The sequence below is a fragment of the Saimiri boliviensis genome, chromosome 2 (assembly GCF_048565385.1).
Source record: "Saimiri boliviensis isolate mSaiBol1 chromosome 2, mSaiBol1.pri, whole genome shotgun sequence".
Classification (NCBI taxonomy): Eukaryota; Metazoa; Chordata; class Mammalia; order Primates; family Cebidae; genus Saimiri; species Saimiri boliviensis.
This window is the reverse complement of record NC_133450.1, coordinates 113,953,495-113,977,435: the sequence shown is the minus strand read 5'-3', so window position 1 is coordinate 113,977,435 and position 23,941 is coordinate 113,953,495. Positions and strand designations below refer to the sequence as shown.

Sequence of the window (23,941 nt, the reverse complement as noted above, 5' to 3'; positions counted from 1 at the left end):
TTCTTGAAAAAACTGTTCTTTATCAAATTCCATGGTTCCTTCAGAGTCTCACCTTTAGAGGCTGCTTCTGTGATACCTCCTTTGACTTCTTAAAGCCTTTACTACCCATTCTTGGCAACTGTAATTTAGTATACTGTTTTGTATTACTAGCACATTTTTCATTTATGTACTTTTTTTTTTAATTAGAGTATAAATTCCCATGTGTCAGGGACGAATTTATTATTTTTAGATCAAACATAACTGCTTATACAATTTTTGTTTGTCATTTATCCAAATTGTGGCTTATTAGCTAATTCTTCCCTCTATTCTAACTGGTCAGTCTTAATTTAGTCTTAGCCCTTTGCCTTTCCCAGCTTTTTTTTTTTTAATAGAGATGGGGTTTCTCCATGTTGGCCAGGCTGGTCTCGAACTCCTGACCTCAGGTGATCCACCTACCTCAGACTCCCAAAGTGCTGGGATTACAGGTGTGAGCCACTGCGCCCAGCCTCCCAGCTTTTTATAGACTTATTTTACCCTTTCTTTGATGTGTTCTCCACATTATCTATTGTATTATTCTTTGACTAATGTTACCCATGGAATTTTTTTTGAACTTTAAAATTCTTACCTATATATTTGTTCATGCGTGTAAACACTTTACATTTAAGACTGGCCAACCTAATAAGAAAGTACTATTATTATCCCCATTTTACAAATGAGGAAACTGAAAATATAGTTTTAAGTAGCTTGTCCAGTGTTAGTCACCTTGTGATTGGTGGAGCTGAAGTTGAATCTAGGTGGTCTTGTTCCAGAGTTTTTAACTGCTGTGTAATATTAATACTACTTTTCTGTATGTTGTCTTAAAATTTGTTCCTCTAATTTCTATATATTTTCTCCTTCTTATGTTATTAAGCAGAATCTTAATTCTAATCTTTTTTTTTTTTTTTGAGACAGAGTCTCACTTTGTTGCTCAGGCTGGAGTGCAGTGGTGCATCCTCAGCTCACTGCAACCTCTACTTCCTGGGTTCAAGTGATCCTCCCACCTCAGCCTCCCAAGTAGCTGGGAGTATAGGTGCTTGCCATCACACTCAGCTAATTTGCTGGTGCTTGCCATCACACCCAGCTAACATGATGGGGTTTCACCATGTTCCCCAGGCTGGTCTCAAACTCCTGACCTCAAGTGATCCACCCCCTTGGCCTCCCAAAGTGTTGGAATTACAGGCATCAGCCACTGTGCCTGGCCTTGTTCTATTCTTTAGCAAACCCATAAACTCTACTGCAATAATTGAAATCAGTTACATGAATAAAAATGGAAGTGATACTTGTTCATTGGCTGTCGTCACTATTGCATATGCTAACATTTTCTGTTTAAATTTCAGGGCATTTGAATCTGAAATTCGCTTTTACACTGGAAATGACCCTATGGATGTTTGGGATAGGTGGGTCTTTTTATTTAACAAGGACAATAGAAATATTAACAGACTTTTAATCCCAAGATTCTATGATTATATTTAATTGCAGTTGTTAAAAATAACAATTAATTATAATTTATCTGTTTATTTTTGTTAACCTGGTGTTTGTACTGAAGAATAATAATATCATAAAGTAAAAAGGGTAGTTTAGATCAATTCTACTGAAAGAAGGATTTGCATACTGTTTGAGAGAAGTACTCAGATGAGTCCTTATGGCCATGTTTCTTAAATTGGGGTATATGGAGTGTGTGTCAGAGTAGAAAGTGGTGTCGTGGGGCCACAGAGATCCAGAATAATCATAATATATCTTCCTGAGGTGTTTAAGACTCAAGAGTTTATGACATACAACATTGAACTACACCCTTCTATCCCTATCCTCAGTTTTCCCTAGAAGCATGTGTTAGAGACTATTTGGAGAAGTTTGAGGATACAGACTTAGGGTATGTCACTGAGGACCTCAAAAGAAACATACTTATATTAAATACTTCTGCCTAAATCCAGAGTGGGTCTTAGAGCAAGAACAAAAGTACATTTTAATTTAAAATGTGTTCTTAAATTTTTCTTCCCATTCAGGTATATCAACTGGACAGAGCAGAACTATCCTCAAGGTGGGAAGGATAGTAACATGTCAACGTTATTAGAGAGAGCTGTAGAAGCACTACAAGGAGAAAAACGATATTATAGTGATCCTCGATTTCTCAATCTCTGGCTTAAATTAGTAAGTCTTTCTCAAGTGCCATCTGAGTTTTTGAATATTAAACTAAGAGATTTTCTCCAGAGGAATCTGGTATACCAAAAAATAAAAAATAAAAAATAAAATAAAACGTGAGCCATTTAGTAGATCGGAAACATTTAATAAATACTCAATATTCCTTAAATTAATTAGACTTTTTTGTGTGTGTGACGGAGTCTTGCTCTGTTGCCAGGCTGGAGTGCAGTGGCACTATCTTGACTCACTGCAACCTCCACCTCCTGGGTTCAAGCGATTCTGCCTCACCCTTCCAAGTAGCTGGGACTATAGGCACATGTCACCACACTCAGCTAATTTTTGTATTTTTAGTAGAGATGGGGCTTCACCGTGTTGGCCAGGATGGTCTTGATCTCCTGACCTCATGATCCACCCACCTCAGCCTCCCAACCCAAAGTGCTGAGATTATAGGTGTGAGCCACTGTGACTGGCCTAAATTGGTTCTATTTAAAGGTGGACTTAAATATAGTATAATAAGTTTTTTTTTTTTCCCCTCTTAAGATTGATTGCAGTCTGTAGATCTCTCAATGGATATGGATTATTAATTAATTAATTTTATTTTTTAAGACAGAGTCTCACTCTGTCACTCAGGCTGGAGTGTGGTGGCTCCATCATGGCTCACTGCAGCCTAAACCTAGGCTCAAGTGATCCTCCCACCTCAGCCTCCTGAGTAGCTAGGACTACAGGTGCTGTGCCACTATGTCCGGCTAATTTTTAAATTTTTAATAGAGGTGACATCTCTCTGTTGGCCAGAGTGATCTCAAACTCCTGAGCTCAAGCCATCCTCCCACCTTGCCCTCCCAAAGTGTTGGGATTACAGGCGTGAGCGTACACCCCTAGCCCAGATTACTTATTTATTTATTCTAAACGTAACTGGGCTGGGTGCAGTGGCTCATGCCTGTAGTCCCAACACTGGGGGGCTGAGGCGGGCAGATCACTTGAGCCCAGGAGTTCAAGACTAGTCAAGGCAACGTGGCAAATCCCATTTCTACAAAAAATACAAAAATTAGCGGGCAGATCACTTGAGCCCAGGAGTTCAAGACTAGTCAAGGCAACGTGGCAAATCCCATTTCTACAAAAAATACAAAAATTAGCCAGGTGTGGTGGCATGTACCTATAGTCCCAGCTACTCAGAAGATTGAGGTGGGAGGATTGCTTGAGCTCAGGATGTCCAGACTACAGTGAGTGAAGATCGTACCACTGTACACAAGCCTAGGTGACAGAGCAAGATGTTGTCTCAAAAAACAAAAACAAAAACAGAAAAAACAATTGGACCATGAAACTGTACTGGAGGAGGAGGGAGCTAACATTTGCCAGCAGTATGGTTGTTAGGGGAAAAATTTCCCTCGGTGATTCTGGTATCCCTTTCACCCCTTTATGAAAGTCATCACCATAAAAAAGTGATGTTTCAGTTTTTTATTGGTCTTTGTACTTTTTTACCTAGTGTATTGCTATAGCCAAAAATATCTGCCTGGGCTGGGCACAATGGTTCACGCCTATAATCCCAACACTTTGGGAGGCCAAGGCAGGTAGATCATTTGAGGTCAGGAGTTTGAGGTTTGAGCCAGCCTGACCGACATGGTGAAACTCTGTCTCTATAAAAATACAAAAAAAGTTAGCTGGTTGTAGTGGCGCATGCCTGTAGTCCCAGCTGCTCGGGAGGCTGAGGGAGGAGAGTCGCTTGAACCCAGGAGGTGGAGGTTGCAGTGAGCCAAGATCATGCCATGGAACTCCAGCCTGGGTGATAGAGCAAGGCTCCATCTCAAAAAAAAAAAAAAAAAAAAAAAAAAAAAAAAAAAAAATGCTGCCTGACTATTTTGTACTGTCGCACTTGACATATAGAAATAACATATTTTTCATAAAAAAACAATGATCATGGTTTCTTAGACATTAGTATCATTGCTTTTATTCTAAAATGAATTAGAAAAAAAGCAATAAATATTTAAAATTGTTCACAACCACTATAATATGATGAAATATTGACATTAAAACTGATAAGGCTTCTTAGTAAAATAAATCTCTCTTGACATTAAAACTGATAAGATTTTGGCCGGGCGCGGTGGCTCAAGCCTGTAATCCCAGCACTTTGGGAGGCTGAGGCGGGTGGATCACAAGGTCAAGAGATCGAGACAATCTTGGTCAACATGGTGAAACCCCGTCTCTACTAAAAATACAAAAAAAAATAGCTGGGCCTGGTGGTGCGTGCCTGTAATCCCAGCTACTCAGGAGGTTGAGGCAGGAGAATTGCCTGAACCCAGGAGGCGGAGGTTGCAGTGAGCCGAGATCGCGCCATTGCACTCCAGCCTGGGTAACGAGCGAAACTCCGTCTCAAAAAAAAAAAAAAACAAACTGATAAGATTTTATATTAAAATAAAGTAAGACATTTATTATTAAGTCTTGAGGAAGACTTATTTTAAACCTCCAATATAGTTGACCCTTGAACACTGGGCTTAGGTGTGCTCACCCCTTACCCAGTTGAAAATATGCATATAACTTTTGAGTCCCCCAAAATTATTAATAGCCTACTGTTGACCAGAAGCCTTACCAATAACATAAAGTTGATTGATTAACACATAGTTTGTATGCTATATGTATATATCTTTTTTTTTACTAAAATGTAAACTAGAGAAAAAAATGTTATTAAGAAAATTATAAGGAAGAGCACATGTATTTACTAGTCGTTAAGTGGATCATTATAAAGATTTTCATCCTCGCTGTCTTCACATTGAGTAGGCTGAGGAGAAAAAAGAAGGGTTTGTCTTGCTGTCTCAGGGATGGCAGAGGTGGAAGAAAATATGTGTATATGTGAACCTGTGCAGCTTAGATCTGTGTTGTTCAAGGGTCAGCTATAGTTACAAGTACAGAAAATTAGGTAAATCTTTAAGGCATAAGGTATCTTGATTTCCTCAGGACATTTGACAAATATTTTTACATCCTTAGTGAAAGGTTGGAGAAATTACCTTATGGATATTAGTTACAGAAACTTATAATGAAAAACGGCAACCAAAGAATGCTAAAGAGATTTGTTAGCCTGGAGACTGTAGACCCTTGCGGTGTAACACAATGGTTACACTCAAATAAAGGATTTTGTCCTTCATTTGTCACTAGCCTAAATATCTTTATGTGTAACTTATTAAAAGATTGGAGACTGGGTGTGGTGGCTCACACCTGTAATCCCAGCATTTTGAGAGGCCAACGTGGGCATATCACCTGAGGTCAGGAGTTTGAGACTAGCCTGGCCAACAAGGTGAAATCCCTTCTCTACTAAACACACAAAAATTACCATGCGTGGCGATGTGTGCCTGTAATCCCAGCTACTCGCAAGGCTGAGGCAGGAGAATTGCTTGAACCTGGGTGACAGAGGTTGTATGAGCTGAGATCGTGCCACTTCACTGCAGCCTGGGTGACTGAGAGACTCATTCTCAGAAAAAAAAGAAATAATAAAAGATTGGACTAGCTGTACCTCTAAAGTGACTTTCAGTCCCAGGAATCTTTGGTTATATTTAATTGCAGTTGTTAAAAGTAACAATTAGAATAACTTATCTGTTTTTGTTAACCTAGTGCTTGTACTGACGAAGAATAATATTATAAAGTAAAAAGCACAGTCTAGATCAGTGCTACTGAAAGAAGGGTTTGCATACTGTTTGAGATAAGTACAAAAATTGGAAGTGAGCTTTTGGAAACTTTGGTAACAATTTGGTATTGCTCGGATATCCAAGCACATCATCATAATAAGTTCTAATTTTTGTTGTATTTTATGTCAGTCCATAATGGAACACACACATGCACACAATAAAACTGGCCCCTTCACCACAGATTATCTGAGAAGCACTGGTATAGACAACCATCAAGTTCAAATGATCAACACTAGAATGATCAGCAATAATCTGAACTTTGTATGTGACAAACAAGGTACATATTAAACTATTGCTTTTTCTTTGTGGGGCTAGTCAAGAGTAGTAACAGATGAATTCTTCATACTACTTTCTTTTGCTTGCAGAAGGAGTTGTCCAGTCAGTTATTTTATGTGACTCTTAAAGTCTAGCTAAGGAAAAATTTGTTTCTAGAAAAACTGGTATTTTTATTTAAAGGTATAGAATTATTTTAGTTTGGCAATTTAAGGATTACCAAAAAAGGTTTATTTAACTTTTAGATCTAAGAATCTAACCATGTAGTCCTTTTATTTATGTTATTTCTGGTTTTTTTGTTTTGTTTTGTTTTGTTTTGTTTTTGAAACAGAGTCTCACCTTGTTGCCCAGGCTGGAGTGCAATGGCATGATCTCAGCTCACTGCAGCCTCTGCTTCCAGGGCTCAAGCGATTCTCCTGACTCAGCCTCCTGAGTAGCTGGGATTACAGGCACATGCCATCACGCCTAGCTAATTTTTGTATTTTTAGTAGAGTTGCGGTTTTACCATGTCGGTCAGGCTGGTCTCAAACTCCTGACCTCTTGATCCACCCGCCTTGGCCTCCCAAACTGCTAATATCATAGGCGTGAGCCACCTCACCCAGCCTGTTTATGTTATTTCTTAGGTGATCTCATGAGCACTCTGTATAACCTGATCTTTACTGGCTGTCCCATGCACAAGAACACCAGAACCATTCAGAAAGCTCTTCAAGTAGTGAAATCAATGTTAAACTATATTTATGTAGTGATAAATATCAAAGACTGGATTGTATAGTGGTAGCACATTCAGAATTATAACTTTTCTTAAAACACCACCACATATGAGAAAGTATCACTAATTTAAATAAGCAAGAAAAATCCATTTACTGCATTACTGCAAAATTAAACTATAAAATATGAATTATTTTAGTTAAAGATATAAAGAAAACATTTCACTTATTTAGCATTCGTTGTACTAGACCATGATTAAAGGCTGACATATAATGGATAGCAATGTTTTCTGACTTTGCAGAGCTTAGTTTATCTGGAAGACAGACGTGAAGCCATTAATTTTAACGGTAAATAGAATAAAAGGAGTTCTGTGAGAATACATATAAGAAAGACTTAACCTCGGCTAGACAGTTAAAAAGAGATAAATAGAAGGCATTTAGGAAAGTAACAAATGGTAGCCTCTCTAGTAGTAAAAGAACTCCGAAATAGAACATTGAGAAATTAGGAACTGTTTTTAATAGCTTCTAATGTTGATTAGAGTCTGGTAGAATGAGTATTTTTGTGAATTATTAAATTTTAGTATTAAAAATTTTCACAACCTTCTCAGAAAGCAATTTACTTTTTAACGTAGTTCTAGGAATCTCTCTTAAGGGAGTAATGTAAAATGTGAAGGGTTGTATGTATGAAGTTATTATAGAATTATTTATAATTGGGCAAAATTAGAAGTAGTTTATCCAGAAGTAGATGAACAATTAAATTATGGAAGCTCTATTATATGAAACATTATGCATTAATTTAAAAATAATAGTGAAAAGAATTCGAGGCTATAGTGAGCTATGATTGTGCCACTGCCGTCCAGCCTGGACAACAACTTGTCTCCTGAAAATAAATAAAATAATATTGGTGAAGTAAAAACAGGAGCATGGAAAAGTGAACGATGAAGTGTTATAGTGGAATAAAAGCAAATTTTATTATGATCAAACTTTGTTAAGACAATATATATCCTTTTATCCTTAAGGAAAAAAAGACTGAAAAAATGTATCAAAATGTTTATGATGTGGGGTTTTTAGGGATATTTTCTTTCTTTCTTTTTGTTTTTGAGACCGAGTTTCACTCTTGTTACCCAGGCTGGAGTGCAAAGGCGCGATCTCGGCTCACTGCAACCTCTGCCTCCTGGGTTCAGGCAATTCTCCTGCCTCAGCCTCCTGAGTAGCTGGGATTACAGGCACACACCACCATGCCCAGCTAATGTTTTGTATTTTTAGTAGAGATGGGGTTTCACCATGTTGACCAGGATGGTCTCGATCTCTTGACCTCGTGATCCACCCGCCTCGGCCTCCCAAAGTGCTGGGATTACAGGCTTGAGCCACCGCGCCCAGCTTTAGGGATATTTTCCTCCCTCTTGCTGCTAGAATTATCTACACTGTACATGGTCTCATAATGTGCTTTCTAAAACACAGATTTGACTATGTCATTCTTTTGCTTATAGCTCACCCACCCTAACACATATAACAGTTACTATTAGGCATATTCAAAATTGATTAGCTTGACATTCAAGACTGATCACAGCCTTTTTCTCCAGACTGCTATCTTGCCTGGACCCCTACATAACTTTTAGTCTTCTGTACCTTTGCTTATGCTATTTTCTCTGGCTGAAATACCCTTCCCTTCCCATTTTCCACCTGATGAAAGTCCGTTTCTCCTTCAGGGCTAAGCTCAAACGTTAGCCCTTTCCCTGCCTCCTTTTTTTCCTTTTTTTTTTAGAGACAAGTTCTCACTCTGTCACCTAAGCTAGAGCGCAGTGGCAGCACCATAGCTCACTGCAGCTTCAAACTCTTGGGCTCAAGTGATTCACCTGCCTCAGCCTCCTGGGTAGCTAGGACTACAGGCGCCTGCCATGGTGCCCAGCTAATTTTTAAAATTTTGTTGTAGAGACGGACTTGTTATATTGCCCAGGCTTGTCTTCAGCTCCTAACCTCAAGCAATCCCAGCCTCCCAAACTGCTGTCGTTACAGTCATAAGCCACTGTGCCTGGCTTATTACTCCTACATGAAGCCTTTAGTCTCCATCTCTTCTTATAAATCTCTCACTTTTTTCTCTTTTTTAGGTCCTCCCTGTATGGTCATTGTCACATTGTAAAAATCGATTTTTTTTTTTCAATACAGAAATTGCGTGTAGTATCTCCAGTGATTGTTTGGCATCTAATAGGCATTCAATATGTAAGTAGAAATTGGTTAACTGTTAACACTTTTAATTTGTTACAGGGGCGTTTATGCAATGAGCCTTTGGATATGTACAGTTACTTGCACAACCAAGGGATTGGTGTTTCACTTGCTCAGTTCTATATCTCATGGGCAGAAGAATATGAAGCTAGAGAAAACTTTAGGAAAGCAGATGCAATATTTCAGGAAGGGATTCAACGGAAGGCTGAACCACTAGAAAGACTACAGTCCCAGCACCGGTAAACTGTTTTTTTGGAACTTGTTTTAACTCTTTAAAAATGATAGAAATAAATCATCTCTTTTTTCAGTCTGAATGAAGTGCCTTCTGGTCGATTGGCATGTTAAGTTTACTTAGATACTATTCAGTTTTTTAAAAGCTATATTTAAAAAATTTTATTTAACATAGAGTAAAATCCACTCTGTGGTATGGGGTACTATGAGTAAAAAGATTTGTAATCATCATTACCAAGATACAGAATAATTCATACCCCCTAAAAGAATTCCCTTTGTAGTCAATACCTATGCTTACTCCAGACTCCTGGCACACTGATTGATTTTCCAGCCCTGTGGTTTTTGCCTTTTCCAGAGTGCCACATAAATGGAATTGTATAGTATGTAGCTTTTTGAGTCTGACTTATTGATTTAGCATAATGCATTTGAGTTGTAGATTTCTTTATAGATTGTAAATATAAGCCTTTGTCAGATATGTGATTTGAAAATATTTTCTCCCAGCTTATGCCTGGTCTGTTCATTTTCTTAACTGCCTTTTTTAGAACAGAAGTTTTTAATTTTAAAGAAGTCTAATTTACAAGTTTTTCTTGTATAGATCGTGCTTTTTATGTTGTGTTTGAGAATTCTTTGTCTAGTCAAAGGTTGTCACAGAGATTTTCTCCTAAATTTTTATCTTCAAGTTTTATAATTTCACTTTTTACATTTAGATCTCTGATCCATTTTGAGTTAATTTTTGTAGAAGATAGGGGTTATGTAAGGTTCTTTTTTTTTTTTTAACAGATTGTTCATTTGTTCCAATGCCATTTGTTGAGAAGACTAATCTTTCTCCATTGAATTGCCTTTGCACCTTGATTTTAAAACATCAGTTGATCATATTTATGAAGGTTTATTTCTATTATTCCATTTTTTCTACCAATCTATGTGTCTATCCATTGGCGTATCCCATGCTATCTAGGTTACTCTACCTTTATATAGTAAGTCTAGAAATCAGGTAAAATGAATCCTCTAAATTTGTTCTTATTTATAACTCTTCTAGTTCATTTGACTTTCTGTTGTAGAATCCGCTTTCTGGGTTTTTGATTAGGATTATTCAGGAATATGGTATAATTCTCCATTTATTTAGTTTTAGTTTTTGTTTTTTTAAGTAAGCTTTGGTAGATTTTTGTCTTTCAAGGAATTGATCCATTCATCCAAGTTAATGAGTTTGTGGGCATAGAGTTGTGTATAATACTCTTTTATTATGCTTTTAATGTCTACAGATTATGTAGTGATTGTCCCTCTTTCTCCTGTTATTGGTAATTTGTGTTTTCTCAATTTGGCTAAGGTATCAATTTTACTGATTGTTTTGAAAATCAGCTTTTGGGTTCACTGAAATTTTTTTTCTTTCTCATGATTTTTTGTTCTTAATTTTATTTCTGCACTTTGTTTCCTTCTTTCTGCTTGCTTTGGATACAAGTTGCTCTTCTTTTTGTGATTTAAGGTGAAAGCCTAGAACACTGATTTTAGACCTTTCTCCTTTTCTAATATAAGCATTTAATGCTCTAAATTCCCTTCTAAACACTGCTTTAGTTGTATCCCACAAGTTTTGATAATACTGTATTTTCATTTTAATTTCATTCAGAATATTTTCTAATTTATCTCGTGCTTTCCTTTTGACCCATGAGTTACTTAGAAATGTATTATTTAAATTAAGAAGTGTTTTGGGATTTTTCAGGTATCTGTTACTGATTTTTAATTTAATTCCATAGTGGTCAGAGAAAATAATGTATATGGTTTCAAGTCTTAAATTTGTTAAGGTTTGTTTATCACACAGATTATGGTCTGTATTGGTGAATATTTCATGTACACTTGAAAAATGTGTATTCTGTTTTTTAGAGTGTAATATTCTATAAATATAATTTAGGGCAAGTTGACTGATAGTCTGTTCTGGTCTTCTGTATCATTGATGACTTTCTGTTTACTTGTTACATCAGTTACTAAGAGGGGTTTTGAAGCCTCTTTGTGATTTTGTCTATTTCTTTGTCTCATCAGTTTTGGTTAATATATTTTGAAGTTCAGTTGTTAAATGCATAAACATGGCCCCTGTGTCATTTTATAATGTCTCCCTTTATCCCTGATAGACCAAATAGACTTCTGAACAAGGAGTACTGATAGTACAGCTATTCCAGCTTCCTTTTTGTTTACATGATACATCTTTTCCCTTTACCTTTTAAAAAACACATTTTTTAAAAATACCACTTTTAGAATTATATAATCACCATTACAGTCCAATTTTAGAACATTTTTAACATCCTAAAATGAATGCCTATCCATTAGCAGTCACTCCCCATTCCTTTTTTTTTCCCCCCAGTCTTTCTAAGGTTCAATTCAAGTATCACTCCCCATTCCTACTTAACTGCTAGGCAATCACTACTCTGCTTTTTGTCTTTATGGATTTGCTTATTTTGGACATTTCTGTTTGATGGAATCCTACATACATGATCATTTGTGATTGGCTTCTTTCACTTAGCATACTATTTCCTTTTTTTTCCCCAGGAAAGGGAGAGTGGAACAGGGATTTTCAGCCTAGCATTTTCAAGGTTCATCATAACATAGCTATGACATTATCAGTACTTCATTCCTGTTTATTGTCCAATGATATTCCATTATATGAATATACTACATTTTATTTATGCATTCATCAGTTAATGAACATTTAGGTTGTTTGCACCTTTTGGCTGTTACAAAATAATACTGTTAGGAATATTTGTGTCACAGGTTTTTGTGTGGTTTTCTTTTTACCTTTTTTGTTAAGCCAGTCAAGTTTAGCAGTGGAGGGTTATGCAGCAACTTTAGTGACACTAATGTTAATTACTTTCTTTAACTTTTAACCTATGTCTTTATATTTTTTATTGAGTTTCTTATATACAGCAAATAGTTGGATATTGTTTTTTCCCTGAACTCTAACAATATCTTTTCGGTTATGTTGAAACTACTTAATACAATTTTTAATAATGTTGGGTTTAGGTCTACCCTTTTATTATTTGCTCTATGCCTTTTGTTCCTCTTTGGCCTCTTTCCTACCTTCTTTTGAATTATTTGAATATTTTTTAGTATTTTGTTTTCATGTATGTTACTGGCTTTTTGTCTGTTACAACGTTTTAAGTGGTTACAGGGTAGTTAACATACATACCTAAACTTTTACATTCTATGTAGAGTTAATATTTCATCGTTTATATATATAATTGTATTTTAGGTTCTGGGGTATATGTAAAGAACATGCAAGATTGTTGTTTAGGTACATACATGGCAATGTGGTTTGCTGCCTCCATCCCCATCACCTATATCAGGCATTTCTCCCCAGGTTATCCCTCCCCAACTCCCTACCCCACACTGTCCCTCCCTTAGTGCCCCCCGACAGACGTCAGTGTGTGATGCTCCCTTCCCTGTGTCCATGTGTTCTCATTGTTCAACACCCGCCTGTGAGTGAGAACATGTGGTGCTTGACTCTCTGTTCCTGTGTCAGTTTGCTGAGAATGACGGTCTCCAGATTCATCCATGTCCCTACAAAGGACACGAACTCATCGTATTTTATGGCTGCATAGTATTCCATGGTGTATATGTGCCACATTTTCCCAGTCCAGTCTGTCATCGATGGGCATTTGGGTTGGTTCCAAGTCTTGGCTATTGTAAACAGTGCTGCAGTGAATGTACATGTGCATGTGTCCTTATAATAGAACAACTTATAATTCTTGGGATATATACCCAGTAACTGGATTGCTGGGTCAAATGGAATTTCTATTTCTAGGTCCTTGAAGAATCGCCACACTGTCTTCCACAATGGTTGAACTAATTTACACTCCCACCAACAGTGTAAAAGTGTTCCTATTTCTCCACATCCTCTCCAGCATCTGTCATCTCCAGATTTTTTAATGATCGCCATTCTAACTGTCATGAGATGGTATCTCAGTGTAGTTTTGATTTGCATTTCTCTAATGACCAGTGATGGTGAGCGTTTTTTTCATATGTTTGTTGGCCTCATATATGTCTTCTTTTCAACATTGTCTGTTCATATCTTTCACCCACTTTTGAATGGGTTTGTTTTTTTCTTGTAAATCTGTTTTAGTTCTTTGTAGATTTGGATATAAGTCCTTTGTCAAATGGGTAGATTGCAAAAATTTTTTCCCATTCTGTTGGTTGCCGGTTCACTCTGATGATTGTTTCTTGTGCTGTGCAGAAGCTCTGGAGTTTAATTAGATCCCACTTGTCTGTTTTGGCTTTTGTTGCCAATGCTTTTGGCATTTTAGTCATGAAGTACTTGCCTATGCCTATGTCCTGAATGGTTTTGCCTAGGTTTTCTTCTAAGGTTGTTATGGTGTTATGTCTTAAGTTTAAGTCTTTAATCCATGTGGAGTTAATAGTAGTGTAAGGTGTCAGGAAGTGGTCCAGTTTCTGCTTTCTGCACATGGCTAGCCACATTTCCAAACACTGCTTATTGAACAGGGAATCCTTTCCCTGTTGCTTGTTTTTGTCAGGTTTGTCAAAGATCAGATGGTTGTACACAAGTGACGTTGCCTCTGAGGCCTCTGTTCTGTTCCATTGGCCTATATCTCTGTTTTGGTACTAGTACCATGCTGTTTTGATTACTGTAGCCTTGTAGTATAGTTTGAAGTCCAGCAGTGTGATGCCTCCAGCTTTGTTCTTTTTGCTTAAAATTGACTTGGCTGTGTGGGCTAACTTTTGGTTCCATATGAAGTTTAAGGTGGTTTTTTCCATTTCTGTTAAGATGGTCATTGGTAGCTTGGTGGGGATAGCGTTGAATCTCTAAATTACTTTGGGCAGTATGAGCATGGAATGTTTCTACATCTGTTTCTGTCCTCTCTTATTTCATTGAGCAGTGGTTTGTAGTTCTCCTTGAAGAGGTCCTTTACATCCTATTCCTGGGTATTTGATTCTCTTTATAGCAATTGTGAATGGCAGTTCTTTCTTGATTTGGCTCTTTTTAAGTCTGTTATTGGTGTATTGGAATGCTTGTGATTTTTGCACATTGATTTTTTATCCTAAGATTTTGCTGAAGTTGCTTATCAGTTGAAGGAGATTTGGGGCTGAGACTATGGGGTCTTCTAGATATACAATCATGTCCTCTGCAAATAGAGACAATTTGATTTCCTCCTTTCCTAATTGAATACCCTTTATTTCTTTTTCTTGCCTGATTGCTCTGGCTAGAACTTCCAATACTCTATTGAATAGGAGTGGTGAGAGAGGGCATCCTTGTCTAGTGCCACAATTCAAAGGGAATGCTTCCAGCTTTTGCCCATTCAGTATAATATTGGCTGTGGGTTTGTCATAAATAGCTTTTATCATTTTGAGATACGTTCCGTCGATACCTAGTTTATTGAGAGTTTTTAGCATAAAGGGCTGTTGAATTTTGTAGAAAGCCTTTTCTACATCTATTGAGATAATCATGTGGTTTTTGTCTTTGTTCTGTTTATGTGGTGAATTATGTTTATAGACTTGCATATGTTGAACCATCTTTGCATCCCCGGGATGAAGCCTACTTAATTGTGATGGATAAGCTTTTTGATACTCTGTTGCAATCGGTTTGCCAGTATTTTATTGAAGATTTTTGCATCTATGTTCATAATGGATATTGACCTGAAGTTTTCTTTTCTTGTTGAGTCTCTGTTGGCTTTTGATATCAGGATGATGTTGGTCTTATAAAATGATTTAGGGAGGACTCCCTCTTTTTGGATTGTTTGGAATGGTTTCAGAAGGAGTGATACTAGCTCTTCTTCTTCTTTTTTTTTTTTTTTGAGACGGAGTTTCGCTCTTGTTACCCAGGCTGGAGTGCAATGGCGCGATCTCGGCTCACCGCAACCTCCGCCTCCTGGGTTCAGGCAATTCTCCTGCCTCAGCCTCCTGAGTAGCTGGGATTACAGGCACGTGCCACCATGCCCAGCTAATTTTTTGTACTTTTAGTAGAGATGGGGTTTCACCATGTTGACCAGGATGGTCTCGATCTCTCGACCTCGTGATCCACCCGCCTCGGCCTCCCAAAGTGCTGGGATTACAGGCTTGAGCCACCGCACCCGGCCCTAGCTCTTCTTTGTATTTCTGATAGAATTCGGCTGTGAACCCATCTGGTCCTGGGCTTTTTTTGGTTGGTAAGCTATTAATTGCTGCCTCAACTTCAGTCTTGGTTATTGGTCGATGGAGGGTTTTGACTTCTTCCTGGTTTAGGCTTGGGAGGGTGCAAGTGTCCAGGAATTTATCCATTTCTTCCAGGTTTATTGGTTTATGTACATAGAGTTGTTTGTAGTAATCTCTGATGGTGGTTTATATTTCTGTGGAATCTGTGATGATATACCCTTTATCATTTTTTATTGCATCTATTTGATTCTTCTCTTTTTCTTTTTTATTAATCTGGCTAGTGGTCTATTTTGTTGATCTTTTCAAAAAACCGGCTCCTGGATTTATTGATTTTTTTTTTTTGGGAAGGGTTTTTTTGTTTCTCTATCTTCTTCGGTTCCGCTCTGATCTTAGTTATTTCTTTTTTTTTTTTTTTGAGACGGAGTTTCGCTCTTGTTACCCAGGCTGGAGTGCAATGGCGCAATCTCGGCTCACCGCAACCTCTGCCTCCTGGGCTCAGGCAATTCTCCTGCCTCAGCCTACTAAGTAGCTGGGATTACAGGCACGCACCACCATGCCCAGCTAACTTTTTGTATTTTTAGTAGAGACAGGGTTTCACCTTGTTGACCAGGATGGTCTTGATCTCTCGACCTCGTGATCCACCCACCTCGTCCTCCCAAAGTGCTGGGATTACAGGCTTGAGCCACCGCACCCGGCCGTTCTTAGTTATTTCTTGTCTTCTGCTGGCTTTTGAGTTTTTTTGATCTTGCTCTTCTAGCTCTTTCAATTTTAATGATAGGGTGTCGATTTTAGATCTTTCCTTGCTTCTCATGTGGGCATTTATTGCTATGAATTTTCCTCTAGACAGTGCTTTAAGTGTGTCCTTGAGATTCTGGTATGTTGTGTCTTCATTCTCATTGGTTCCAAAGAACCTCTTTATTTCTGCCTTCATTTCATTGTTGATCCAGTCAACATTCAAGAGCCAGTTGTTCACTTTCCTTGAAGTTGTGTGGTTCTGAGTTAATTTCTGAATTCTGAGTTCTAATTTGATTGCACTGTGGTCTGAGAGACTGTTTGTTATGATTTCCATTCTTTTGCATTTGCTGAGGAGTGATTTACTTCCATTTATGTGGTAAGTTTTAGAGTAGGTATGATGTGGTGCTGAGAAGAATGTATATTCTGTGGATTTGGGGTGGAGAGTTCTATAGATATCTATTAGGTTTGCTTGGTCCAGATCTGAGTTCAAGTCGTGGATACCCTTGTTAATTTTCTGTCTTGTTGATCTGTGAAATATTGACAGTGAAGTGTTAAAGTCTCCCACTACTATTGTGTGGGAGTCTAAGTCTCTTTGTAGGTTATTAGTCTATGTCTCTTTTTAGGTTATTTGTTTCTGGGTGCTCCTGTATTGGGTGCATATATATTTAGAATTGTTAGCTCTCCTTGTTGCATTGATCGTTTTACCATTATGTAATGCCCTTCTTTGTGTCTTTTGATCTTTGGTGGTTTAAAGTCTATTTTATCGAAGACTAGGATTGTAATTCCTGCCTTTTTTTGCTCTCCATTTGCTTGGTAAATCTTCCTCCATCCCTTTATTTGGAGCCTATGTGTGTCCTTGCATGTGAGATGGGTTTCCTGGATACAGCACACTGATGGGTTTTTTACTTTTTATCCAATTTGCCAGTCTGTGTCTTTTGATTGGGGCATTTAGCCCATTTACATTTAAGGTTAATATTGTTATGTGTGAATTTGATCCTGCCATTTTAATGCTAGTTGGTTGTTTTGCCCGTTAGTTGACGCAGTTTCTTCATTGTGTCGATGCTGTTTATCATTTGGTACATTTTTGGAGTGGCTGGTACTGGTTTTCCTTTCTATGTTTAGTGCTTCTTTCAGGAGCTCTTGTAAGGCAGGCCTGGTGGTGACGAAATGTCTCAGTAATTGCTTGTCCATAAAGGATTTTATTTCTCCTTTGCTTATGAAGCTTAGTTTGGCTGGATATGAAATTCTAGGTTGAAAGTTCTTTTCTTTAAGGATGTTCAATATTGGCCCCCACTCTCTTCTGGCTTGTAGGGTTTCTGCTGAGAGATCCGCTGTGAGTCTGATGGGCTTCCCTTTATGGGTAGCCCGACCTTTTTCTCTGGCTGCATTTTTTCCTTCATTTCAACCCTGGTGAATCTGACGATTATGTACCTTGGGGTTGCTCTTCTTGAGGAATATCTTTGTGATGTTCTCTGTATTTCCTGGACTTGCATATTGGCCTGCCTTGCTAGGTTGTGGAAATTCTGGATAATATCCTGGAGATTGTTTTCCAGCTTGGATTCATTCTCTGTCACATTCAGGTACACCTGTCAAATGTAGATTAGGTTTTTTCACATAATCCCATATTTCCTGGAGGTGTTGTTCATTTATTTTAACTCTTTTTTCTCTAATCTTGCCTTCTTATTTTATTTCATTGAGTTGATCTTCAATCTCTGATATCCTTTCTTCTGCTTGGTCGATTCAGTTATTGAAACTTGGGTATGCTTCGTGAAGTTCTCGTGTTTTTTTAGCTCCATCAGTTCATTTATATTCTTCTGTAAGGTGTTTATTCTTGTTAGCATTTCGTCAAACCTTTTTTCAAGGTTCTTAGTTTTTTTTTGCATTGGATGAGAACACGATCTTTTAGGTCTGAGAACTTTGTTGTTACCCACCTTCTGAAGCCTCTTTCTGTCAATTCATCAGACTCATTCTCCATCCAGCTTTGTTCCCTTGCTGGTGAGGAGTTGTGATCCCTTGGAGGAGGAGAGGCATTATGGATTTGGTGTTTTCTTCCTTTTGGGGCTGGTTTCTTTCCATCTTTGTGGGTTTATCTACCTGTGGTCTTTTTAGTTGGTGACTTTCAGATGGGGTCTCTGAGTGGATGTCCTTTTTGTTGCTGATGAAGTTATTTCTTTCTGTTTCTTAGTTTTCCTTTTGGGGCTGGTTTCTTCCCATCTTTGTGGGTTTATCTACCTGTGGTCTTTTTAGTTGGTGACTTTCAGATGGGGTCTCTGAGTGGATGTCCTTTTTGTTGCTGATGAAGTTATTTCTTTCTGTTTCTTAGTTTTCCTTCTAACAGTCAGGCCCCCATGCTATATGACTGCTGGAGGTCCACTCCAGACCCTGTTTGCCTGGCGATCACCCGCAGCAGCTGCAGAACCACAAGGGTTGCTGCCAGTTTCTTCTTCTGTTATCTTTGTTCCAGAAGGATACCTACCAGATGTCAGCCTGAGCTCTCCTTTATGAGGTGTCTCTTTGGTTATACAGGGGTCAGGAAGCTCCTTGAGGAGACAGTCTGTCCCTTATAGGAGCTCAAGTGCTGAGCTGTGAGCTCCGTTGTTCTGTTCAGAGCTACTGGGCAGGTACGTTTAAGTCTGCTGCAGCGGAACTCATAACCGCCTTTTTTTCCCAGGTGCTCTATCTTGGGAAGGTAGGGCTTTATTTATAAGTTCCTGTCTTTCTGCTTCCATTTTTCAGAATTGCCCTGCCCAGCAAGGAGGTAGCCTAGTTACAGTCTGCCAGCAGAGGCATTGCTGAGCTGCCGTGGGTTGTGCCCTGCTGCTGTGTGAACTTCCTTGCAATTTTTTAATAGGGGTATAGTTAGAACTGCCTCGGTAATGGCGGCCTGCCTTGGTAGTGGCGGACTGTCTCTGTAATGGCGGACTGTCTCTGTAATGGCGGACTGTCTCTGTAATGGCAGACTGCCTCAGTAATGGTGGACTGCCTCAGTAATGGCGTATGCCCTTCCCCCCACAGAGCTGGACCATCCTGGGTCCAGCTGTGCTTGTTGTGAAACTCTCAATCTAGAGCATTTCAGATTGCTGGTCTTTGTGGGGATGGGACCAGCCAAGCCAGATCACCTGGCTCCCTGTTTCAGCTCCCTTTTTTCAGTTGAACGGGCAACTCTGCCTCTCAGGCATTCCAGTTGCCAGTTGAAATGGTGCCCGGATTTGTGTGAATTTTTGTGCAGAGATCCACTGCGCTGGCTGAAACAGCCGAGCTGGAGACTCCTGGTGCTTTTCCACCCAGGAATTGCCTGGTCTGTGAGCAGTAAAAATTTGTTTGGAAATGCAGTGATCACTCACCCTCTGCATTTTCACTTGGAACTGCAATCCAGAGCTGTTCCTCTTCGGTCATCTTGGATCCTCTCCAGTATTTCATCCCTTGAAGTAAAATACAGAAGCTTTATAACCATAAAGGTTCCCTTATATTCCCTTTTCTTTTGGTATACTTATCATGTGTATTACACCTATATACACTGAAAACCACACGAGACAATATTTCAAGTTTTGCTTTCAAAAGCCATGTATTAATATCTATATATCTTAAGAACTTAGGAAAATCATCTTTTGTGTTTATTCTTTTTTGTTGTTGTTGTTCTTTTTTCATTCCTGAAGCTCCAAGTTTACTTCTAGTATTATTTCCTTTCAGTCTGAAGAGCTGCTTTTAGCCATTTTCTTTTAGAGCAACTCTACTGTCAATTAATTCTCTTAGTTTGTCTTCAGCTGAGAATGTCCTCATTTCATCTTCTTTCCTGAAGGGTAAAGAATTCTGGGTCACCTTTTTTTTTTTCTTTTTTCTTTTTTTTTTTTTTTGAGATGGAGTCACCCAGTTTGAAGTGCAGTGGCATGATTTTGGCTGACTGCAACCTCCACCTCCTGGGCTCAAGCAGTTCTCCGGCCTGAGCCTCTCAAGTAGCCGAGTAGCTGGGACTATAGATGTATACCACCACACCCGGCTAATTTGTATTTTTAGTAGAGATGGGGTTTCATCACATTGGCCAGGGTGTTCTTGGACTCCTGACCTCAAATGGTCCACCCTCCTCAGCCTCCCAATGTGTTGAGATTATAGGCGTGAGCCGCTGTGCCCAGCCAACATTTCTTTTTTTTTTTTCACCACTTTAATGATGTTGTCCTACTGTCTTCTGGCCTCCATGGTTTCTAATAAGAAATCTGTAGTCATTTAGTAGTTCCTGCTTATACATAATACGTTGATTTTTCTCTGGCCTTGTCCAAGATTTTTTCTTATTTAGCTTTGGGTTTCAGAAGTCTGATTGTGGTGTGTCTTTACATGTAAAGAAATGTGATTTTTCTCTACATTTAATCTGTTTTGGGTTCACTGGGCCCTTTGAATTTGTAAATGTATGCCTTTCACAAAATTTGACAAGTTTTCAGCCATTAATTTTAAAATACTTTGTTGTACCTGCATCTCTTTCTTCACTGTCTCTGGGTCTTCAGTTGCACAAATTTTAGGCCATTTCCCCCAACTCTGCTACCAAGAATCTGTCCAAATTAAACCTTTTGATAACACTCCATAGGTCCCCAAAGCTCTGTGTGACCATTTTTCTTCTTGTTTTTAAGATTGGCCAGTTTTTTTTGCTCTGTCTTCAGGTTCACTTACTCTTTACTTTTCCATCTCCATCCTGCTATTGAATCCATTCAACATAAATTTTTTATTTCAGATACTGTATTTCTCAAGTCTAAAATATCTGTTTGATTCTTTTTGATAATTTCTGTTTCTGTATTGAGAATTTCTGTCTTTCTATTCATTTCAAATGTTTTTACCTTATCTAATGGAACATAGTTATACTAGGTACTTTAAAATCTCCAGACCGGGCACGGTGATTCACACTGATGATACCAGCACTTTGGGAGGCTGAGGTGGGTAAATCACTTGAGATTAGGAGTTTGAGACCAGCCTGGCCAACATGTTGAAACCCAGTCGCTACTGAAAATAGAAAACTTAACTGGGTGTGGTGGTAATCTTGGCTACTTGGGAGGATGAAGCAAGAGAATCTCTTGAACCCGGGAGGCAGAGGTTATAGTGAACCAAGATTGCACCACTCTACTCCAGCCTGGGCAACAGAGTGAGACTCTATCTCAAAAAATAAAATAAAATGAATAAAATCTCCATCTGAAAACAGCACCATCTGGGTCATTTTATGTTTGCATTTGCCTCTTGTTTTTTCCTTTGAAAATTGGTCACATTTTCCTAGTTCTTTGTGTGTCAAGTAATTCTTGTACCCTGGACATTTATCCTGGCACTATGTTATAAGACTCTGATCCTTTTGGCTTATATTCTCTGTAGAATATCTATGTTTTTGTCTTAGTAGCCAATCACACTTCACATATTACAAGTTCTTTGTCATCTTGTGTAGTTGTTGGTTCCAATGTCAGTTCAGTTTTCAAGACCTTTGCTATGCTTTGGGTTTATCCCATGCATGTCCCGCTTAAGGGTTAACCTGGGATTTGGGCAGTGGTTTATATCATAGGTCAGTTCTGAAAGCATTTTTTGTGCTGCTTTGAGTCTACCATGTGCATGCACAGCTCAAGAGGGAGTGTAAGAGGTATGCCAATTCGCATACAGAATTAGGACATCCCCTTGTTCAGCTCATTCCTTTGTAGTTCTCCTCCCATATTATTTGGCCTTCAGAGTCCCTTTTTCCCAGTTCTCTGGCCAGAAAGATGGAGTTTCTCTAGGAGTTTTAGATTCCCATATCACCATTACAGTAGTTCAAAAACCACAAGAGAAAGTAGAAGAGATTAAAAAAAAAAAAAGGAAACAACCCTGCGTGGGTTGTTTCTCCAAGTTTTGACCCCTCTCCACAGTCCACTTGATTTTGTTGACTTTTCAGAGCCCTCAGTTGCCTACCATTTTTAATTGTATATTATCTACTGTTTTTAATTCCTATCTGTGAGAGGGAGAGAGAGAAGCTATAGTGGGCATACTGCATCTTGGCCAGTACCTGCAATGTATTCTGGGTTTTGAGGGTTTTGTTTTTTTTTAAAACCTTTCTGATAATACTTTTTAAGGCTAGTTGAATGAAGCAGTGGTAGGACTGGAGAATCTCTTCTGATAATACTTAAAACTGTGGCAGCAGCATAGGAAGTTTACTTTTCAAACTTCTGCCAGCTTTGCTAAAGTAAAATGTCATGTCATATGCAACTTCATTTCATATAGGCCAGGAGAAACTCTATATGTGGGTGTGCGTGTGCATATGTATGTATAGAAAAAGAGACATCCGGTGATAAAATAGATGTGGCACAATGTTAACAATTGGTGAGTCAAGTTTTCTAATAAAAAGTTGGTGGGAAACTCTGATCTTCATACATTGTGTGATAATAGTCTTAATAACCCTAACCTGATCCTCAGATCAAACAGTGGTGATTTTCAGAGAAATTTAAATTGGTTGAACTTGGGCATTTTAAAGGGAGAGTTAAATCATTCTAGCTAAAACTTTTCATGATGTTGAGGTTACTTTCTTTACCTCCAAGAGAATAAACACATTCTTTGGAATATTTTTGCATTTCTTCCTCCAGCCTGTTGTTTACTTTAATAAATTAGAAATTTTGAGTCTGGTAAAGTAGTGGTCACCTCACTAAAAGCTAGTTGTCCATTCTGCTACTTTAGACAATTCCAGGCTCGAGTGTCTCGACAAACTCTTTTGGCACTTGAGAAAGAAGAGGAGGAGGAAGCGTTTGAGTCTTCTGTACCACAACGAAGCACACTAGCTGAACTAAAGAGCAAAGGGAAAAAGACAGCAAGAGCTCCAATCATCCGTGTAGGAGGTTCTCTCAAGGGTAAGTTTCTTAAACGTTACTTTGGAAAACTCTTAGTTTCTAGTGGTAGGCAAATTATGTAAGAAGATAATACATACATATACCTGTGGACACTGTTCTAGTTTGCTGAGTACTGAGTAGCACAAAAAAGGCAGTCAAAGGAGAGCTAATATTATAGTGTACAGTAAAATCAAAATGCATCAGTAATTTTGTGTCTTAATTAACAAAGACCTAATATTCAGGAAGCATCAAGATTTTGAGTTTGAATTGTTAGTTGAAAGAAGATATTTAGTAACATAGCAGGTGTTGTCAAACTGAAGCTTACATATACCAAAGCCTCAGAGAATGATATTAACATGATTAAGAACCCTGCCTTTAGCCCTTTGGGACCAGAAATTAGACACTCTTTATAACCAAAGATCAACAATAATTTGTTGTTTCATTAACATTCACTTTTTTTTTTTTTTTTTAAAGAGATAGGTTCTTGCTCTGCTGCCCGGGCTAAAATGTGGTGGTGCAATCATAGCTCACTGTAACTTCGAACTCCTGGCTCAAGCAGTCTTCCTGCCTCAGCCTCCCAAGTAGCTATGATTATAGGTGTAAGCCACTGTGCCTGGTCAGCACTATTTTTTAAAGCAGTTTTAGGTACACAGCAAAATTGAACAGAAGGTACAGAGAATAGTAAGCTTTTGCTTACTAAATGTATAGCAGTTAGACATGTAAACCAGACTGTTTTTTTTTTTTATCTCATTTCTTTCCTGGTATCAATTTATCAATAATCAGAATGGTGCTTGGTGATTCTAGAATTAGGATATAGGGAGTGTATGATCCCAAAGCCTATTTCATCCAGATTTGATGAAGCTTGGTTAATAACCAGCCCCACAACAGAGAAAACGCCTAATAAATGATTAGGCTAATCATTTTTGTAATTCTCTGTTAATTTTGTATTCTCTAGTTCCATTATATCTCTGCTGATTTCTGTTGAGAGAAAATT

At 38.3% G+C, this 23,941-nt stretch overlaps 1 protein-coding gene across 3 annotated transcripts in view; it reads left to right on the top strand.

Moving 5' to 3' along the window:
• BUB1B (BUB1 mitotic checkpoint serine/threonine kinase B) overlaps positions 1-23,941 on the top strand; it is an 84,586-nt gene that overhangs the window by 7,505 nt on the left and 53,140 nt on the right. For all 3 annotated transcript variants that reach the window (XM_074394102.1, XM_074394103.1, XM_003935721.4), the window contains exons 3-6: positions 1,356-1,415; positions 2,022-2,166; positions 9,077-9,273; positions 22,799-22,968. In XM_074394102.1, the coding sequence (XP_074250203.1) occupies positions 1,356-1,415; positions 2,022-2,166; positions 9,077-9,273; positions 22,799-22,968 (572 nt within the window). The remainder of the gene's footprint in view (positions 1-1,355; positions 1,416-2,021; positions 2,167-9,076; positions 9,274-22,798; positions 22,969-23,941) is intronic.